The sequence below is a fragment of the Saccharomycopsis crataegensis genome, assembly GCF_037102585.1.
Source record: "Saccharomycopsis crataegensis DNA, jcf7180000000098, whole genome shotgun sequence".
Taxonomy (NCBI): domain Eukaryota; kingdom Fungi; phylum Ascomycota; class Saccharomycetes; order Ascoideales; family Saccharomycopsidaceae; genus Saccharomycopsis; species Saccharomycopsis crataegensis.
In genome coordinates, this window is record NW_027043838.1 from 144,988 (window position 1) to 160,110 (window position 15,123).

The window sequence follows — 15,123 nt, forward strand, 5'->3', positions numbered from 1 at the left end:
AGGAGAATCTTCAACAAAAACGAAAAAAGTAAAAAAAAGAAAAAAAAAAAAAAGAAAATACAAGAAGTCAGCAAAACGGAGGGATGATGGGAAGGAATGTAGACAAACAAATAATGATGGTGGGGCAGTATGTTTGTTGTAGGATGTTGGATAATATCACTAATATTATATTGTAGCAACTAGTTTGACCACGATGCAAAATGGTGATTTTTTCTAATTTTTTTTTTTTTTTTTTTCTTTTTTTTTTTTGTTGCGGTTGTTTTAGGTTGTTTTTCTCAGGAATGATAGCCAGAAACGATAAGAATCGTCGATATTCTGCAATGCTGATTATGATAATAATTAGATACGATAAAAATAATAATATACGATAACAAATAATAATAATATAATGATAATGATAATAATATATGGTACAGAGTATAATAATAATAATACAATAGAATAGAACAGAATATAACAACTGATTGATCAGCAGTACATTAGATTGTAACAATCCAGAACTAACAATGATATCCACCATTCCTTCTAAAATGGCCGGATCTTGTAGTGTAAACCCATCATCAGATAAACCAACGCCTTGACATCAGTCACAAAATAGTAAAACACCCTCAACCCTTCAGGATCCAGGCTTTTCTGGATATCTGATAATGTCTGGATCTGCTTTGTCTATAATGGTATGGTCAGTATGTTTTATAATCTTTTTTGTTTTGTTTTTTTTCTTTGCTAACTAACTCACCTCAAATACAATCTTTTCTGGCCCCATCCTGATTTCTAACTCCTCAATTCCCCCGCTAGATCCCGGCGGAGGCCATTGTGAATCTTTCTCCTTCATCACCTCACACTCTTTGATCATTATTTTGATCTGTTTGACCACGGTTTTCGAGATGGTAACTTTCTTTCTAATCAACTCATCTCTTCTGTAGTTCGAGCTGTTAACGTACCGCATGGTACCCCATTCATGCCCTGGCTCCACGCTGATGTCAAACTCGATGAATTCTTTCCCGAATCTGCCCCTATGGCCAGAATAATATCGAAGGTAAAATGGCTCATGTTTCTTATTTGACTCGGCCCCCAGCATTTTCTTAAAAACACCCAATCTTCGTATATATGATGTGGTGGGGCGAGGCAGTCAGTCGGGATTAATATTTCTTTATTTTTGGGTGATCTAAACGCGCTACGTGATGCCCGATAACAGTGGAAAATATAATCAATCTCTCTATACAACAACACAAGGAAAGCAAAATAATAATAATAATAATAATAATAATAATAATAATAGAAGATCACGCAAATAAGAAGAAACAGAAGTGAAATATAATAACCAGGGACGAATTAAAATACATCTAGTTATTTCCCAACGCCAAACTGATCTCCCAATTATCATAATCAAACTCCATGTAGAAATATCTCATCACCGACACTCCCAAGGTCACTATCTCATCCTCACCAGTCTCAAATGGTAAATAACACTGCTGAACCCCATCAACTACAATCTCTTCGTCAACAATCTCCAATGGGGCGATCAAGGTATCTTGCAAACCAACTTCAACTCCCAAACTGCTATCGCTATTAAAACTCAAACTGTAAGTCAATCCTTCAGCTGGGAAAGAAGACCCGTCGCATGGAACATAATAAGCCCCCGTATCTTCATCGTAGGTGGCACTGGTGGCATTAACAATTATCCCCATTGCCGCTGAGGGAATCCCACTAATAAGGGTCCCGGTGTCAATCAACGCAGGAATCCCGGAACCAGCGGTCGTCACCCCACTAACAGTCAACAAATTGACCCCCAAGATATCAATATCATACAAATTTATCAAGTTATTGGTCAAGTAATATGGCTTCAATTCGTCTCCAAAATAATCAATCAAAGGCTGTACGTAAGAAAGATAAGTCTCCATTGTTGGGGAAGGAACAATAGAGAAAGTTTGCAACGCACCTTGATACTTCGATGAATCAGAACCACCAAAAAGAACCACACCTTGTCCTAACATGCTGTAATTAACCAGACTCTCAGTACCATTTGAAGTGGAATTGTATGAGCTGGAATTGGCTGGGGCTGTGTAAGCACTTGGCAACGTGCCAACAGAAGTACGATACACCAGATATTTCAAATCAGCAATATAACCCTGTTGTTTTAACGAGTATAACAAGTTATCATAGGTGTTGAAAATTGCAAAAACCAGAATGAGCTCGTCCCAAAAACTCCCCAATAAGCTTTTCAATTCCGACAATATCCCGGTAACATTGGTGTCAGTAGTGTTAGTGGTCGATGCAATGGTGCTTCCTTCACCGGCCTTAGGCCCAACACCAAAAATCCCAGCGTCAGATGCCGACGCACCATCCACTATGGCAAATTTCATTCCATCGATCGCTGCCCCATTGACAGTTATATCATCAAAAACATATTTGCCTTCAACAATGTAGGATCCTCCGTAAATCATCTCGAATGTTTCTCCAGAGGCGGTGTAACTCTGGCTGTCCGATGAATTGTAACATCCATAAGTGGAACAATCAATGGTTCCCGGATCAACTGCAGAAGCCACCCAAATATCAGAAGACCCGGTATCCAATTCCAAGAGAACTTGTTGTGCAGGGGTACCGATCTCAACAGATATCAAGTACAATGGAGCGGTGGAGAAATTTAGCTTGGCAGAGACGGTGTAATCAGCAGCTGCTTTAGAAGTAGCACTTGATACGGATGTGGATAAGGTAGGAGCAGCACCAGCTTCGATAGAAAAACTTAAAGCAGAAAGTGAGCTGGATAATTTGGCTTCCGAACTGGATAACACTGAGGCGGAATCACCAGTAGGAATCGATTTGGTACTGGAAATAGCCTCGGATATTGACGTCTCAGTCAGACTTACCGAAGCATGACCTTGATATTTCCCGTTGGTGCTAACAGTCACATCGGTAGCTTGCGCACTATTGCTGTCAAAAGTAGCGTCATTTGTAGAAGAAGATATTGGCAAAAACGAGTGGTAACGGTATTGAGATGAAGATATAGAAGATGGTTCATCACTACTGGTTGTTTCCCAGGATTTTGGAGTGGGATCAAAATTAGTTGGAAGATCACAACGCTTCAAAAGCCCGATATCTTCGAAACCATCGTAGTTTGAACCAACTGCTAAATTTTTAGCGAAAGTCATTTGGTTTCTGGTACCAGCAATATCGACTAGTTTCTCAGGACCCGAATAATATGTCGAAAACACGGTGAAAGTGATGACCCAAGTTAAGAGACTAGGAATAAATATTAGGACAAGCCTTTCAGTTGAAGGTTTAAACATTATGATTGAGTAGATAAAATTTGTGATTGTAGAAAGCTTTTAAAGAAGAAAATTAAGATTCAGAAACTTCTCACTTCCCAAAAGATGGTCTTATATATAACTTATTTTGCAAGCATCTCTCGTTCCTGGAAATACAAGACCCCAAAGCAAAAAGAAACAAAACAAAAAAGAAGTGTTATATTCCTTACTCAAACTTTTTTGTTTCATTTTAATACAGTCATTAGTTTTAAAATAGAGTGTTAAATATAGCCTTTTCTTTTCTTTTTTTTTTTTTTTTAATTGGCTTACCAGGCAATCATTACGAGAATCACATATTTATGTATTACCCAAAACGAACAAAAAACCAGAAAAGAGCCTTTCCGAATTTAGATTATGCAGATGCATAGTTACTTCATTTCTATTTATGACTCGGTATGCTAATATTGATGTAACACAATAGTTTCATCGCATTTAGAAGTGTTTCTAAACAGATTACCAAAATAATATTTCATCTGCTTGTAGAGAATATGCATTTGAGGATTGTATAAGGCATTGATAGTGAATTACTTAAAGATTTTATGAATAGAAATATTTTTTAAAGACTTGAAATTTCAATAAGCCTCTACTACCAAAAAAGTAGCAGATGGTGTTAGCTGGTGTTTATTAAAAGCCTGCTTATTACACCGCTAGCTGCTTTTAAAGATAGTGCATTTCTAGTAGTCTGAACACACTCAATTATTGTAGTTATCCCGATTATCCTTAATTTCAACATCTTATAGTACAATCATTCTACTTTTAATCGGGCTCTGGAGAATTGTAATATTATGGGGAGGTTTTGTTGGTACGGACGAAAAGGGTTCAATCTTGAAAGGAACAATTTTTCTGAATGGAAAGAGAGTTTGTGATTTAAATTAGTACTACTTTTTTTTTTTTTTTTTTAATTTGCACTAAGAAGATCTAAAAATAGCTGCAGAAGATCAACAATATTCTTTTTTATTTTATTTTACAAGGAGTTGCTTGTGGAGAGACATCAGGGAGATCTTTCATGCATGTTGAGAAATTCCTTTGAAATCCCAATGCAGCAATTTCATAACGCCATTACTCTGGCCACAGTACAATACGCGAGGACATTTCAAGCAGAAGATTAAGGGATTGCAAAGTTGAGGTAGATTGTGCGACTGTTCTCGATGGAGTTAGCTAAGCTGTTCATCTTGTTTTAATAAAGATGTCAAAATGTTTGTTTGCATGACTGCCATTTGACTGCGTAAAGAGCAAAGGAGAAAGAAAATAGAAAAGAAAAAAAAAGGTAGCGAAAACACAAAAAATGATGGTCTAATTTTAGAATGTTTTAGAACCAATTAACCAACGACACACACCTTCTTTCTTTTCTTTTGTCGACCATGTGAATTGTTGGTAATAGATGGTGCTGGGTACACGGGGAAAGATCCAAACAGCTTCCATTTTTTTACCCGTCCTTTGGCTCTCTCTCGAAAGAGAAGGAGACAAAGGGCTCATAACAATAATAAAATCCGCAGCCGGCCGGGGCCGGCCGTCGCTCGCGGTGGTTGCGAGCGCACAGATGCGTTGTTCTTTTCCCCCCAACGCCCCTATTTTTTCTGCCGTTGGAGGATTTCTTTCTTTCTTTTCTCTTTTCTTCCTCTCTTTTCCCCCCCAAATCTCATTCTTATCATCTGTGATAGATTGTATCTCATTGCTTTTGACTCAAACATAATAAAAAAAACCATCACATAATGGACGGAGGTACGTAATTACTACAGCTTCTTTAATTAAGACGATCTTCGCCCTGGCGTTTGTTATTTATCATCACCATCTGGAAAATGGCCCCACCCGCTATTGCCAACGGAACGGAAAAAGGATATCTCGGATCATTCTATCATTAGTTTTATGTGTTGTCTCAATTGGTTTCACTGAAACTTTGGTTACTGTTCCAATCAATTGATTTCACCAATGCTCTTTTTTCCTTAGTGGCGTTTGCTTGGGAAATTGTTGTGCGCTGGCCATTTTCTTTTATCGTGATTTATGAAAGATAGCGACACATCATCGACAACGAAAAATTACTAACAGTATTTTACAGAAGAAGTTGCTGCCGTACGTATCTAAATAATCTACGCTTATAGATCACTTATCTATATTAAATTTAATCTCGATGTGTCTGTCGTTCAACACCAATTTTTTTTTCAATTTTTCAATTGCTGTGACGGGCATGAAAAACTGGATTGTGGAAAAAAAACAAAAAAAAAATAAACAAGCAAAGATTGATTGGACACATTTAGTATCCACTATTTAATTACAAGTGCGAAGCACTGGAATAGCAATCTTTAATACCTTTGAAAGCTCAATTTTTTTTTGGTTGATTGGTGTTTGTTGATCGGTTTTCTTGTCATGGATTAGATGCTATTGCGGATTTTTTTTTAAAATGGCCCAGCCTATCTATCTGTCTATCCTATGAGACAAGGTATACTAACAATTATTATAGCTCGTTATCGATAACGGTTCTGGTATGTGTAAAGCCGGTTTCGCCGGTGATGACGCCCCACGTGCTGTTTTCCCATCTATTGTCGGTAGACCAAGACATCAAGGTATCATGGTCGGTATGGGTCAAAAGGACTCTTATGTTGGTGATGAAGCCCAATCCAAGAGAGGTATCTTGACCTTGCGTTACCCAATTGAACACGGTATTGTTACCAACTGGGATGATATGGAAAAGATCTGGCATCACACCTTCTACAACGAATTGAGAGTTGCTCCAGAAGAACACCCAGTTTTGTTGACCGAAGCCCCAAGAAACCCAAAATCTAACAGAGAAAAGATGACCCAAATCTTGTTTGAAACTTTCAACGTTCCAGCTTTCTACGTTTCTATCCAAGCTATCTTGTCCTTGTACTCCTCTGGTAGAACCACCGGTATCGTCTTGGATTCTGGTGATGGTGTTTCCCACGTTGTCCCAATTTACGCCGGTTTCTCCTTGCCACACGCCATCTTGAGAATTGACTTGGCTGGTAGAGACTTGACCGACTACATGATGAAGATCTTGGCTGAACGTGGTTACTCTTTCGTCACCACCGCCGAAAGAGAAATTGTCAGAGACATCAAGGAAAAATTATGTTACGTTGCCTTGGACTTTGAACAAGAATTGCAAACTGCTGCTCAATCCTCTTCTATTGAAAAGTCTTACGAATTGCCAGATGGTAGAGTTATCACCGTCGGTAACGAAAGATTCAGAGCTCCAGAAGCTTTGTTCCACCCATCTGTCATTGGTTTGGAATCTGCTGGTATTGATGAAACCACTTACAACTCCATCATGAAGTGTGATGTTGATGTCAGAAAGGAATTGTACAATAACATTGTTATGTCTGGTGGTACTACTATGTTCCCAGGTATTGCTGAACGTATGCAAAAGGAAATCAGTGCTTTGGCTCCATCTTCTATGAAGGTTAAGATCATTGCTCCACCTGAACGTAAATACTCTGTCTGGATTGGTGGTTCTATCTTGGCTTCCTTGTCTACTTTCCAACAAATGTGGATTTCCAAGCAAGAATACGACGAAAGTGGTCCATCCATTGTTCACCACAAGTGTTTCTAAGCAAACTACTGAGTGTTGTACTGGGTTTATTATTGCTTTTTCTATAGTATTCTTGTTTTTCAAAAATCTCATCAAATTTTTCTTTTTTTCCCTCCCTCCTCCTCCCCTCCACCTGTGATTTTCTTTTTTATTTAGTTTTTAGCTTTTATTGAAATGAAGGAATGAATGGATTTTTTTGTGAGGGGCCCATTAGTGGAAGTGTTTTTTTTGATTTTTTTGAAAAAAAATCATTCTCCATTATTGTCTTTTTTTACAAATTTCTGTTCTTATTTCTCGCAAAAAATATCTGGTATTCTTGTAGATTGATTTCAACATTATTATTTTGAATTTGAACCTGGTGTCCTTTATTATTTTCTTCGTTTTTTTTTTTCTTTTTTTTTTCTGTGTTGTCGTTATCGTCGTTTAGCTCGCTTGTGGGATTGTTACGTGAGGTTTATTAACGACGAATAATCAAGGTGACACCACCATCACCAGTTACACTCGTACGATTACGAATGACGAATAAATAAAACCAAGACGTTTGGCAATCTTAGTTTATCCTGACCCTGCTGTCTTTAAATCCATAGAATAATAAAAAAAATATCAACGAAAACTGTTATTTCTTTGAATTTTGCCTGTCCTGATCCAAATCGAAGGTTCACCCAAGTTTTTTTTCTTTCTTTTCTTTTTTTTTTTTTTTTTCCACAGTGATTTCAGTTCATCACACATAGGGTGAAAGATAATTCAGGCAACGACACGTATATCTATATCTGTATCTATATTTATACAAATCATTATCCCTACTTGTTGGCGTGCTCTATAACCAACTTTATCCTCTCCTTTTTCTGCATTTTCAAATCCAATTCTTCGTTATTATAGAGAAGTAAAATCATGCCATTCTCACTTGATAAGACCGATTGTGGTATTCTTTCATCAATCCTCGCCATCTTGGTCACTTTCATCCTAGCAAAGGGAAAAATATTTGGTACTGGAAACAAAGAAGATGTCAGTGCATCGTCCAAATCAAGAAATATTGTTGAAGTCATTGAGGAATGTGACAAGAAAGCTGTGGTGATCTATGCTTCTCAGACTGGTACTGCTGAAGACTACGCCACAAAATTCGGACGTGAATTCCAATCAAGATTCCAACTATCCACCTTGGTTGCCGACTCCGACGATTATGACCTCGATAACTTAAACGAAATCCCTGAAGACGTTTTGGTGTTCTTCTTTATCTCCAGTTATGGTGAAGGTGAACTTCCTGACTCTGCCACAGAATTTAATGAATACTTGGATACCATTGACGAAGGTGATTTGCAAAACTTGAATTATACCATCTTCGGTTTGGGTAACTCCACCTACGAGTTTTACAACGGTGCTGCCAAAAAGGTCGACAAAGACTTGATCAAAGCAGGTGCCACTAAATTTGTTCCATATGGTGATGGTGACGATGGTGCTGGCACTTTAGATGAAGATTTCTTGGCTTGGAAAGAAAAGACTTTTGAAACTTTAAAAAACACTTTGTCGTTGAAAGAAGTCGAAGCTAAATATCAACCTGCCGTATCTGTGGTTGAAAGCGCCGAATTATTCTCTTCTTCCGACGATGTGTTCCTTGGCGAGCATCACAGAGCTTACTTAGTTGAAGACCATGCAAAACTAAACTTAGGTCCTTTTGATCACAGCTTCCCATACTTGGCCCCTGTCACTAAATCTAAAGAACTATTTATTTCTCAAACTCGCCATTGCATTCACGCTGAATTTGATTTATCTGGATCCAATTTGAAATATTCCACTGGTGACCATCTAGCCATTTTGCCACCAAATTCTAATGAGGAAGTGGACAATTTCTTGAAAGCTTTCGGATTATTGGAAAAGAGAAACCAAGTTGTGGTTATTAAACCTCTCGATACCACTTCCAGCCATTCCTTCCCATCCCCAACCACTTTTGACAGCATCGCACGTTACTATTTGGAAATCACTGGGGCAGTCTCCAGACAATTTTTGGGCTCAATTAGTGAATTTGCTCCATCTCAGCAAGTCAAAGATTTGGCCACCAAGCTTTCCAAGGACAAAGATTTGTTCCATAAAGAAATCACTTCCAAGAAATTCAACATCTCTGACGCTTTATTGTATTTATCTCAAGATGCCCCATGGACTACCGTCCCTAACAGTTTTATCGTAGACTCCGTTCCAAACCTACAACCACGTTTCTACTCCATTTCTTCATCGTCAATTTCTGAAAAGACTACAATTCATGTCACTGCCGTGGTTGAAGCGGAAACCGCACCAACTGCCGATAAGAAATATGTCACTGGTGTTACCACTAATTTATTGCATAGCTTGGAAGTCAACCAAAATGCGAAGAACGATCAATTGTACGCTACTTACGACTTGGACGGTCCAAGAGGTAAATTTTCAGCTACTAAATTACCAGTCTTTGTCCGCCGTTCCAACTTCAAATTGCCAACTAATCCTGCTTTACCAATCATCTTGGTTGGACCAGGTACCGGTGTTGCCCCATTGAGAGGTTTCGTTAGAGAAAGAGTCGCCATGGCTAAAATGGGAACTAAGATTGGTAAGGTCATTTTGTTTTTTGGCTCAAGAAGATCCGACGAAGATTACCTTTACAAAGAAGAATGGGTCGAATATGCTAAGATTTTGGGTGAGAACTTTGAAATTGTGACTGCCTTCTCCAGAGAAACCAGTGAAAAAGTATACGTTCAACACAAGATGTTGGAAAAATCTAAAGAACTTGTTGAACTTATTGACCAAAAGGCTTTCATCTACGTTTGTGGTGATGCTTCTAACATGGCCAGATCCGTCCAAGGGGCTTTGGCCACTGTCTTGTCCAAGGAAAAGGGCATTACAGAAGATGCTGCAGCTGAAACTCTCAGAAAATACAAATCTATTAACAGATACCAAGAAGACGTTTGGTAATTACCTTCTGTTCTCCTTTTTTTTCTTTTCTCCTTCTTTTCTTTTGTACTACTAATATCTCTGAAAAGCTATACACTTTTTAATAAATACATTTCTTGATAATAGAATTTGCATGTAAGCACATATCACACAAAAGGGTCTTTGGATATTTTCATGTAGCCGTTTTTGTGTCCCCTTTGGGAACAGTCCACAATTGAACAGTTGTTGTTGTGTAACATTCATTTAGTAATTCTCTCGTCTTTCAATTCGCAGTTAAAGTGATAGTGTTTAAGCCAATATTGATCATACTGAAGATGCTAAAATCGTCAGATGTTATAAATGAACGGAAAAGGGTGGTCGATCAGCTTGTGATAAACTCATCTCATAACATTAATGGTGCCAATATTGATTCATCTACTGAAGACGATGATTATGCAAAAGATACTACTGTTTATGAGACTGCTAAGCTTGCGAGTGACGATAACGAAGTACATTACTTTAGTGATGACTTAGATTTGGATCTCAGACCGGTGCACGCTAATGCTGAGACGTTAATGAATGCCACCAACTCCACTAGCACCAACAAGTCCACTTTTTTTGGGCGCTTGAAAGAGTTTTCTATAAATCACATCGGAGGCGGTATAGGTGGCCTTTTTGACACCGAGTGTGTCACATCTCCATCAGTTGATGATGGCGCCAAAAAGGGCAATGAATTGATCACTCTCAAAGGCAATGATAGTTTAAGATCAGAGAATAGAGAGGATTCGTTGATAACATCTGTCATCCAAATGACTATGTCTCAAAAAGAGTCCAAGAATGCTGCTGTCCAGTTCCTGCCTGAGACTGAGGCTAAAGATTCACTCACCACCACTGAACCATGTTATTCACCGAAACAGAAACTAAGATCTGAAAGCACTAAACTTGAAGTTACCCCAAAGATATTCGAATATAAAATAAGGAATATTAAATCCACATCTAATTTGTCAGATCAATCAGCAGTGCTCGAGGAAAATCAATCTTCCATCCTTTCACCCATAACCTCTGGGGTTAATATTTATTCAGGAATGACTACAGGTAAAAATGGTTCCCAACCAATGTCTCCTTATAAAGATCGCAGGTTTTTAAATACTAATAGAAGTAGCTCAACTTCCGGAAAATCTGTTTTGCCCAGCAATAATGAAGAAACAGGTGGATTAGTGAACTCAAAACTAAGCGGTAAAGAAATATCAAATAAGATCAAATATTCTGGACCAATACAAACTATTAGTCCATTATCAACTGCTGCTAATAGTGATGAATGCATTAATAAACCAATAGAGATTTCACTGCCAAATAATTCAAATAAAGAAAGAAGAGAGGTTTTTACTGGACTAATTTCAGAAACTGAAGCCCAAAACATTGAAAAGTTAGTGATTGACTCCAACGAAGTCTTGGATCATGTTGATAATGAAGATGCTGAGCTTTTTTCATTTGTATCTTCAAATATTAATGTCGGAGTAAAATATCCAGACCATAACGATGATCGCAGCTCTAGTAATAAAAGCATTTCTGAAGATGCTTTTGTTTCACCAAAAAGTTTTTCTGATGACATTATGAAAGATGCTAGCCAAAATGACAGTCTTATCACCCAAAATGATGATAATGGTACTGTACTTTATTCCCTAGAAAATTCAGCTGATAAAGGCAATAATGAAGATCAAGAGACTCATAACAATAGTCTTGCCAAAATGAACTTCATTCGTGAAGCAAAGAAAAGATTCAACTGGACATGGTTCCTCTTGATTGCTTTTGCTTTATTATTTATTGCTTCTATTTCTACCTTCATACCATTGATAATTATTTACTATAAAGGCACAGAATCTTCTTTCTACAGGTATTATGACCGACAATTATCACACACCAAATCAAAAATCCTTGAAAATCTCGGAAGCAAACTCAGTATTGAAGAAAATCCTGAAAGGATACTCCATTTTATCAGTGATAACAAATCTCCTGTAAAAAGTGCATCAGCTGGGGAATACAATCCAGTGATTAACTCTTATAACGGTCTATCAAGTCCTTTTAATACTGATCAGGAAATTATTGCACTAATGGATAACTCGGAATTAGAGAATGTATTTTACGGAATTGATTACACCCCAAAAAATGTTATGTATGTTGTGCGACCTTTTTTGATGCATACGTATTTATTCCTGCAACTTCTAACACATTTTATAGTCATCCTTATTGTGGTGTTAGTGAGCGGGAAGTTATGTTGGATCTTGCAGTTCTATCTCAAGTTACATCCAGGATTAGGACGTATGGCATGCAATGCTCTCAACAATCACTTATCTTGAGCAGTATCCAGAAGCTTGATTTAAATATGAGCTTATCAATTGGAATATGGATCGGTAGTGACGATATATTGAATGATGAACAAATAAGGCTTTTAAAAGAAGTTTTGCAGAAATATCCAAGAAAGTACTTTGATTCTATTTACGTAGGCAATGAGGTTCTATTTAGGGAGGAAAAGACCCCTCTACAACTCTCAAGATATATTAGTGATGTCAAAATTTTTGTTGATGACCAAATGAATTGGCATGATTTACCAGTGGGGGTGTCAGAAATTGGTTCCATGCTTTATCCTGATTTGATTGAGGTTTCTGATATGGTTGGGGTAAATATTCATCCATTTTTTGTCGGTGAATCGGTTGGCAAATCAGTAACATGGATATTTGACTTTCTACGACAAAAAGTCGAGCCGTTGAATGCAAAAGCTAAAAGCAAAGCTGTAATGGTAATTTCTGAAGTTGGTTGGCCATACGATGGTGGTTATTATTTTGATGCTGTGGGAGGAAGGGAAGAAATGCAAACATTTATCAATTCTTGGATTTGTGAAGCTAGACAAACAGAATACCCCTGGTTTTGGTTTGAGGCTTTTGATGAACCATGGAAGAGTGTGTACCATACAGTAGATCAGACTTGGGAATCCCAGTGGGGGTTATTTTTCCCCAACAGAACTCTCAAAACCGATATTTATCTTCCATCATGCGAGTGATATTTTTATCATTCTTACTACTATTTTTTTTTTCTTTTGTTGTTTTTTTTCATTCAATTTTTTGGAGTTAAAGAATAAGAGTAATAATATATTTATTGAAAATGCTGGGTCAGTGAGAATTGAAGTAAGTAAGTAAGTATTATAAGATTAGGAGCTTATAGCCAAAGCACAAGTCTTGTATGTTATATAAAGATAAAATATCGAGAAACAAATAAAACTTAAGGTGATATTACCAACGACCCAAAGATCTGGCAAGTTTGCTGGTGCTTCGACAAAATAAGGCACCAAGTCTAGCACAATTGCACCAATAGTTGACCCAAAGATTATCCAATTAGTGAACCAAGCAACAGAGAAAAAAGATTTGAAAAGCGATCTTAAATTATTCAATAAAGATTCGGGTGTCAAGTTACCCACCAACCAATTTGACAACAAAGTCAATGTATAGAACTGTAAATCTAACTTATCTCTCTTCAACAAAGGTCCTAAACTAAATAAGGCAATATTGTTGATCCATGATAAGAGTTGGAATAGTTCATCGTCATTGACATAACAAAACAAAAGGTTTGTTGGTAGCAATGGGAGCAACACTGATTTTTCGTGAACCTGGAATGAAAACAAAAAGAAGCCCCAAGAGGTAGAAGCCAAAGCCCAAGGCAATAGTGATTTGATAGGGTTAAAATAAATTGCAATACAAGCAGGCAAGATCGATAAGACTGTGAAACCTAACGCACTCAACTTCAACAAATCCACGGGCAAGTTCTTATATTTTACCAAGGTATTTGTGGTGCACCAGAAGTTGGCGACTTTGTCCTCAAAGATACCTCTATTGAATGGGAAGATTCTCAAGATTGATTGTTTCAAATTAGCAAATCCTTGGCCGTCGTCTGCAAAAATGTATAAAGGAGCAAATACCACGATGAAAGATCCAACCGTGGCCAAAGCAATCAAGAATAGATTGACAAAATCGAATTTATTAGCTCTACGAGACTTGAAGACCCCAATATTGTATAAAAGTTCGTTGAATGGGTTGAATGTGACCCCTAAAAGGTAAGCAAACACAAGGGGAGCGTAGAATAGACCCATTTGTTTGAAGGTCAAGGAAAATACAAAGAAAATCGACGCCAACATCAAATGATCATTCAACATAGCGTCCAAAGATAATAATGCAAAACCCAACATGACGCAATTGTATTGGAAATGCCCATGGTCAATGAGAATCAACGTTGGTTGGAATAGAAGCACGGCGATGGACAATACCTGATTCAATGACGACTTCTTGTTCAAAATATCCATATTCTTGTTGAACCATTTAGTATAATAGTAAACGGCAGGAATGTAAAGTAAGGATTCCGAGACAATAACCGTGAATCGCATGAAGAATTTCAATTCCTCATTTTCCAACCCATCGGTAGCGTCCAACTGGAACCATTCAGGTCTAATGAACCAGCCAATGTAACCCAATAATAACGAATGGTACGCAGTCAATGGAGGATAATCGAGCCCCCAATGCTCAAGATTGTAGTAATACCATTGGGAAATTGGTAGATTCACAGTCAAATCAAGCCAGTGACGTTGAGCCTCGAAATCGCCAAATCTTGGGGCCACATGTTCTCCCGAGTACGGGCCAAACGACACCACGATCCTGATGATCAAGGCAAATAGTATAACGATATACTTCACCATCCATTGGCTTTTTGCCGATTTGAAAGGAGATAGAAACCCGTATAATGGGGAATTCACAATGATCGATTCAGAAGTCTTCGGTTTAGTGACGATCAATTTCTTGGTACTCGAAGACATCGATTTTTCATCATCAGCGTCATAATTCTCGGAGCCATTTCTGGTATGTCTTTTTCTGACCGGCATCTTGAACCCAAGAAGATGGAGAGGTTATAACAATTGACGGTTTATCTTTCTGTGAATTGGACCACCCATCTGTTGAGGAAATTTGCCCTTTCCTACTCCCCCATTTATTTTATTATTTACCTCTCATGGTCACATGGATCATACCTTCCAATGCGTAAACTTGCGTAGAAAAATTCACAATAGGGTAAGAGGCACAAAATGTCCCAACATGGCAAAGTACAACTGAAAGTTGAATCAGAAGTTATAATCTCAAGTTGAATGGTTGGATGCTTAATTAAAAGAAAAACTAAATAGAGTAGATGACAAGTTTTTGAATTTTCGTTTCCATCCATCTATGATGGCGATATTTTTCCATTTTTAAGATGTTTGAACCTATCTAACAAAAAGGTGCGGATGATTTGACATTAAAGGACCATAATTCATTTATACAGATATAATCGGGACTAAAATATTCT

The 15,123-nt window shown here is 37.6% G+C and overlaps 6 protein-coding genes across 6 annotated transcripts; 3 read left to right on the forward strand and 3 right to left on the reverse strand. All coding sequences in view use genetic code 12, as the record gives it.

Annotated features, from left to right (window-relative positions):
* Positions 1-525: 525 nt before the first annotated feature.
* DASC09_057580 (uncharacterized protein) lies at positions 526-1,078 on the reverse strand (the record flags this gene model as incomplete). Its single annotated transcript, XM_064999342.1, has 2 exons — positions 526-666; positions 737-1,078. 2 exons carry the CDS (start codon positions 1,076-1,078, stop codon positions 526-528), a joined length of 483 nt encoding a protein of 160 aa, XP_064855414.1.
* Positions 1,079-1,343: 265 nt separating this feature from the next.
* On the reverse strand, positions 1,344-3,287 carry DASC09_057590 (uncharacterized protein; the record flags this gene model as incomplete). Its single annotated transcript, XM_064999343.1, has 1 exon — positions 1,344-3,287. One exon carries the CDS (start codon positions 3,285-3,287, stop codon positions 1,344-1,346), a length of 1,944 nt encoding a protein of 647 aa, XP_064855415.1.
* A 1,730-nt stretch (positions 3,288-5,017) lies between these two features.
* On the forward strand, positions 5,018-6,870 carry ACT1 (actin; the record flags this gene model as incomplete). The annotated part of the gene is made up of 3 exons (XM_064999344.1): positions 5,018-5,027; positions 5,362-5,375; positions 5,764-6,870. 3 exons carry the CDS (start codon positions 5,018-5,020, stop codon positions 6,868-6,870), a joined length of 1,131 nt encoding a protein of 376 aa, XP_064855416.1.
* Positions 6,871-7,740: 870 nt separating this feature from the next.
* Positions 7,741-9,786, forward strand: NCP1 (NADPH--hemoprotein reductase; the record flags this gene model as incomplete). Its single annotated transcript, XM_064999345.1, has 1 exon — positions 7,741-9,786. The coding sequence occupies one exon, from the start codon at positions 7,741-7,743 to the stop codon at positions 9,784-9,786; it is 2,046 nt and encodes a 681-aa protein (XP_064855417.1).
* Positions 9,787-10,079: 293 nt separating this feature from the next.
* On the forward strand, positions 10,080-12,802 carry DASC09_057620 (uncharacterized protein; the record flags this gene model as incomplete). The annotated part of the gene is made up of 2 exons (XM_064999346.1): positions 10,080-11,917; positions 11,983-12,802. 2 exons carry the CDS (start codon positions 10,080-10,082, stop codon positions 12,800-12,802), a joined length of 2,658 nt encoding a protein of 885 aa, XP_064855418.1.
* A 147-nt stretch (positions 12,803-12,949) lies between these two features.
* On the reverse strand, positions 12,950-14,668 carry ALG6 (dolichyl-P-Glc:Man(9)GlcNAc(2)-PP-dolichol alpha-1,3-glucosyltransferase; the record flags this gene model as incomplete). The annotated part of the gene is made up of 1 exon (XM_064999347.1): positions 12,950-14,668. The coding sequence occupies one exon, from the start codon at positions 14,666-14,668 to the stop codon at positions 12,950-12,952; it is 1,719 nt and encodes a 572-aa protein (XP_064855419.1).
* Positions 14,669-15,123: the final 455 nt, after the last annotated feature.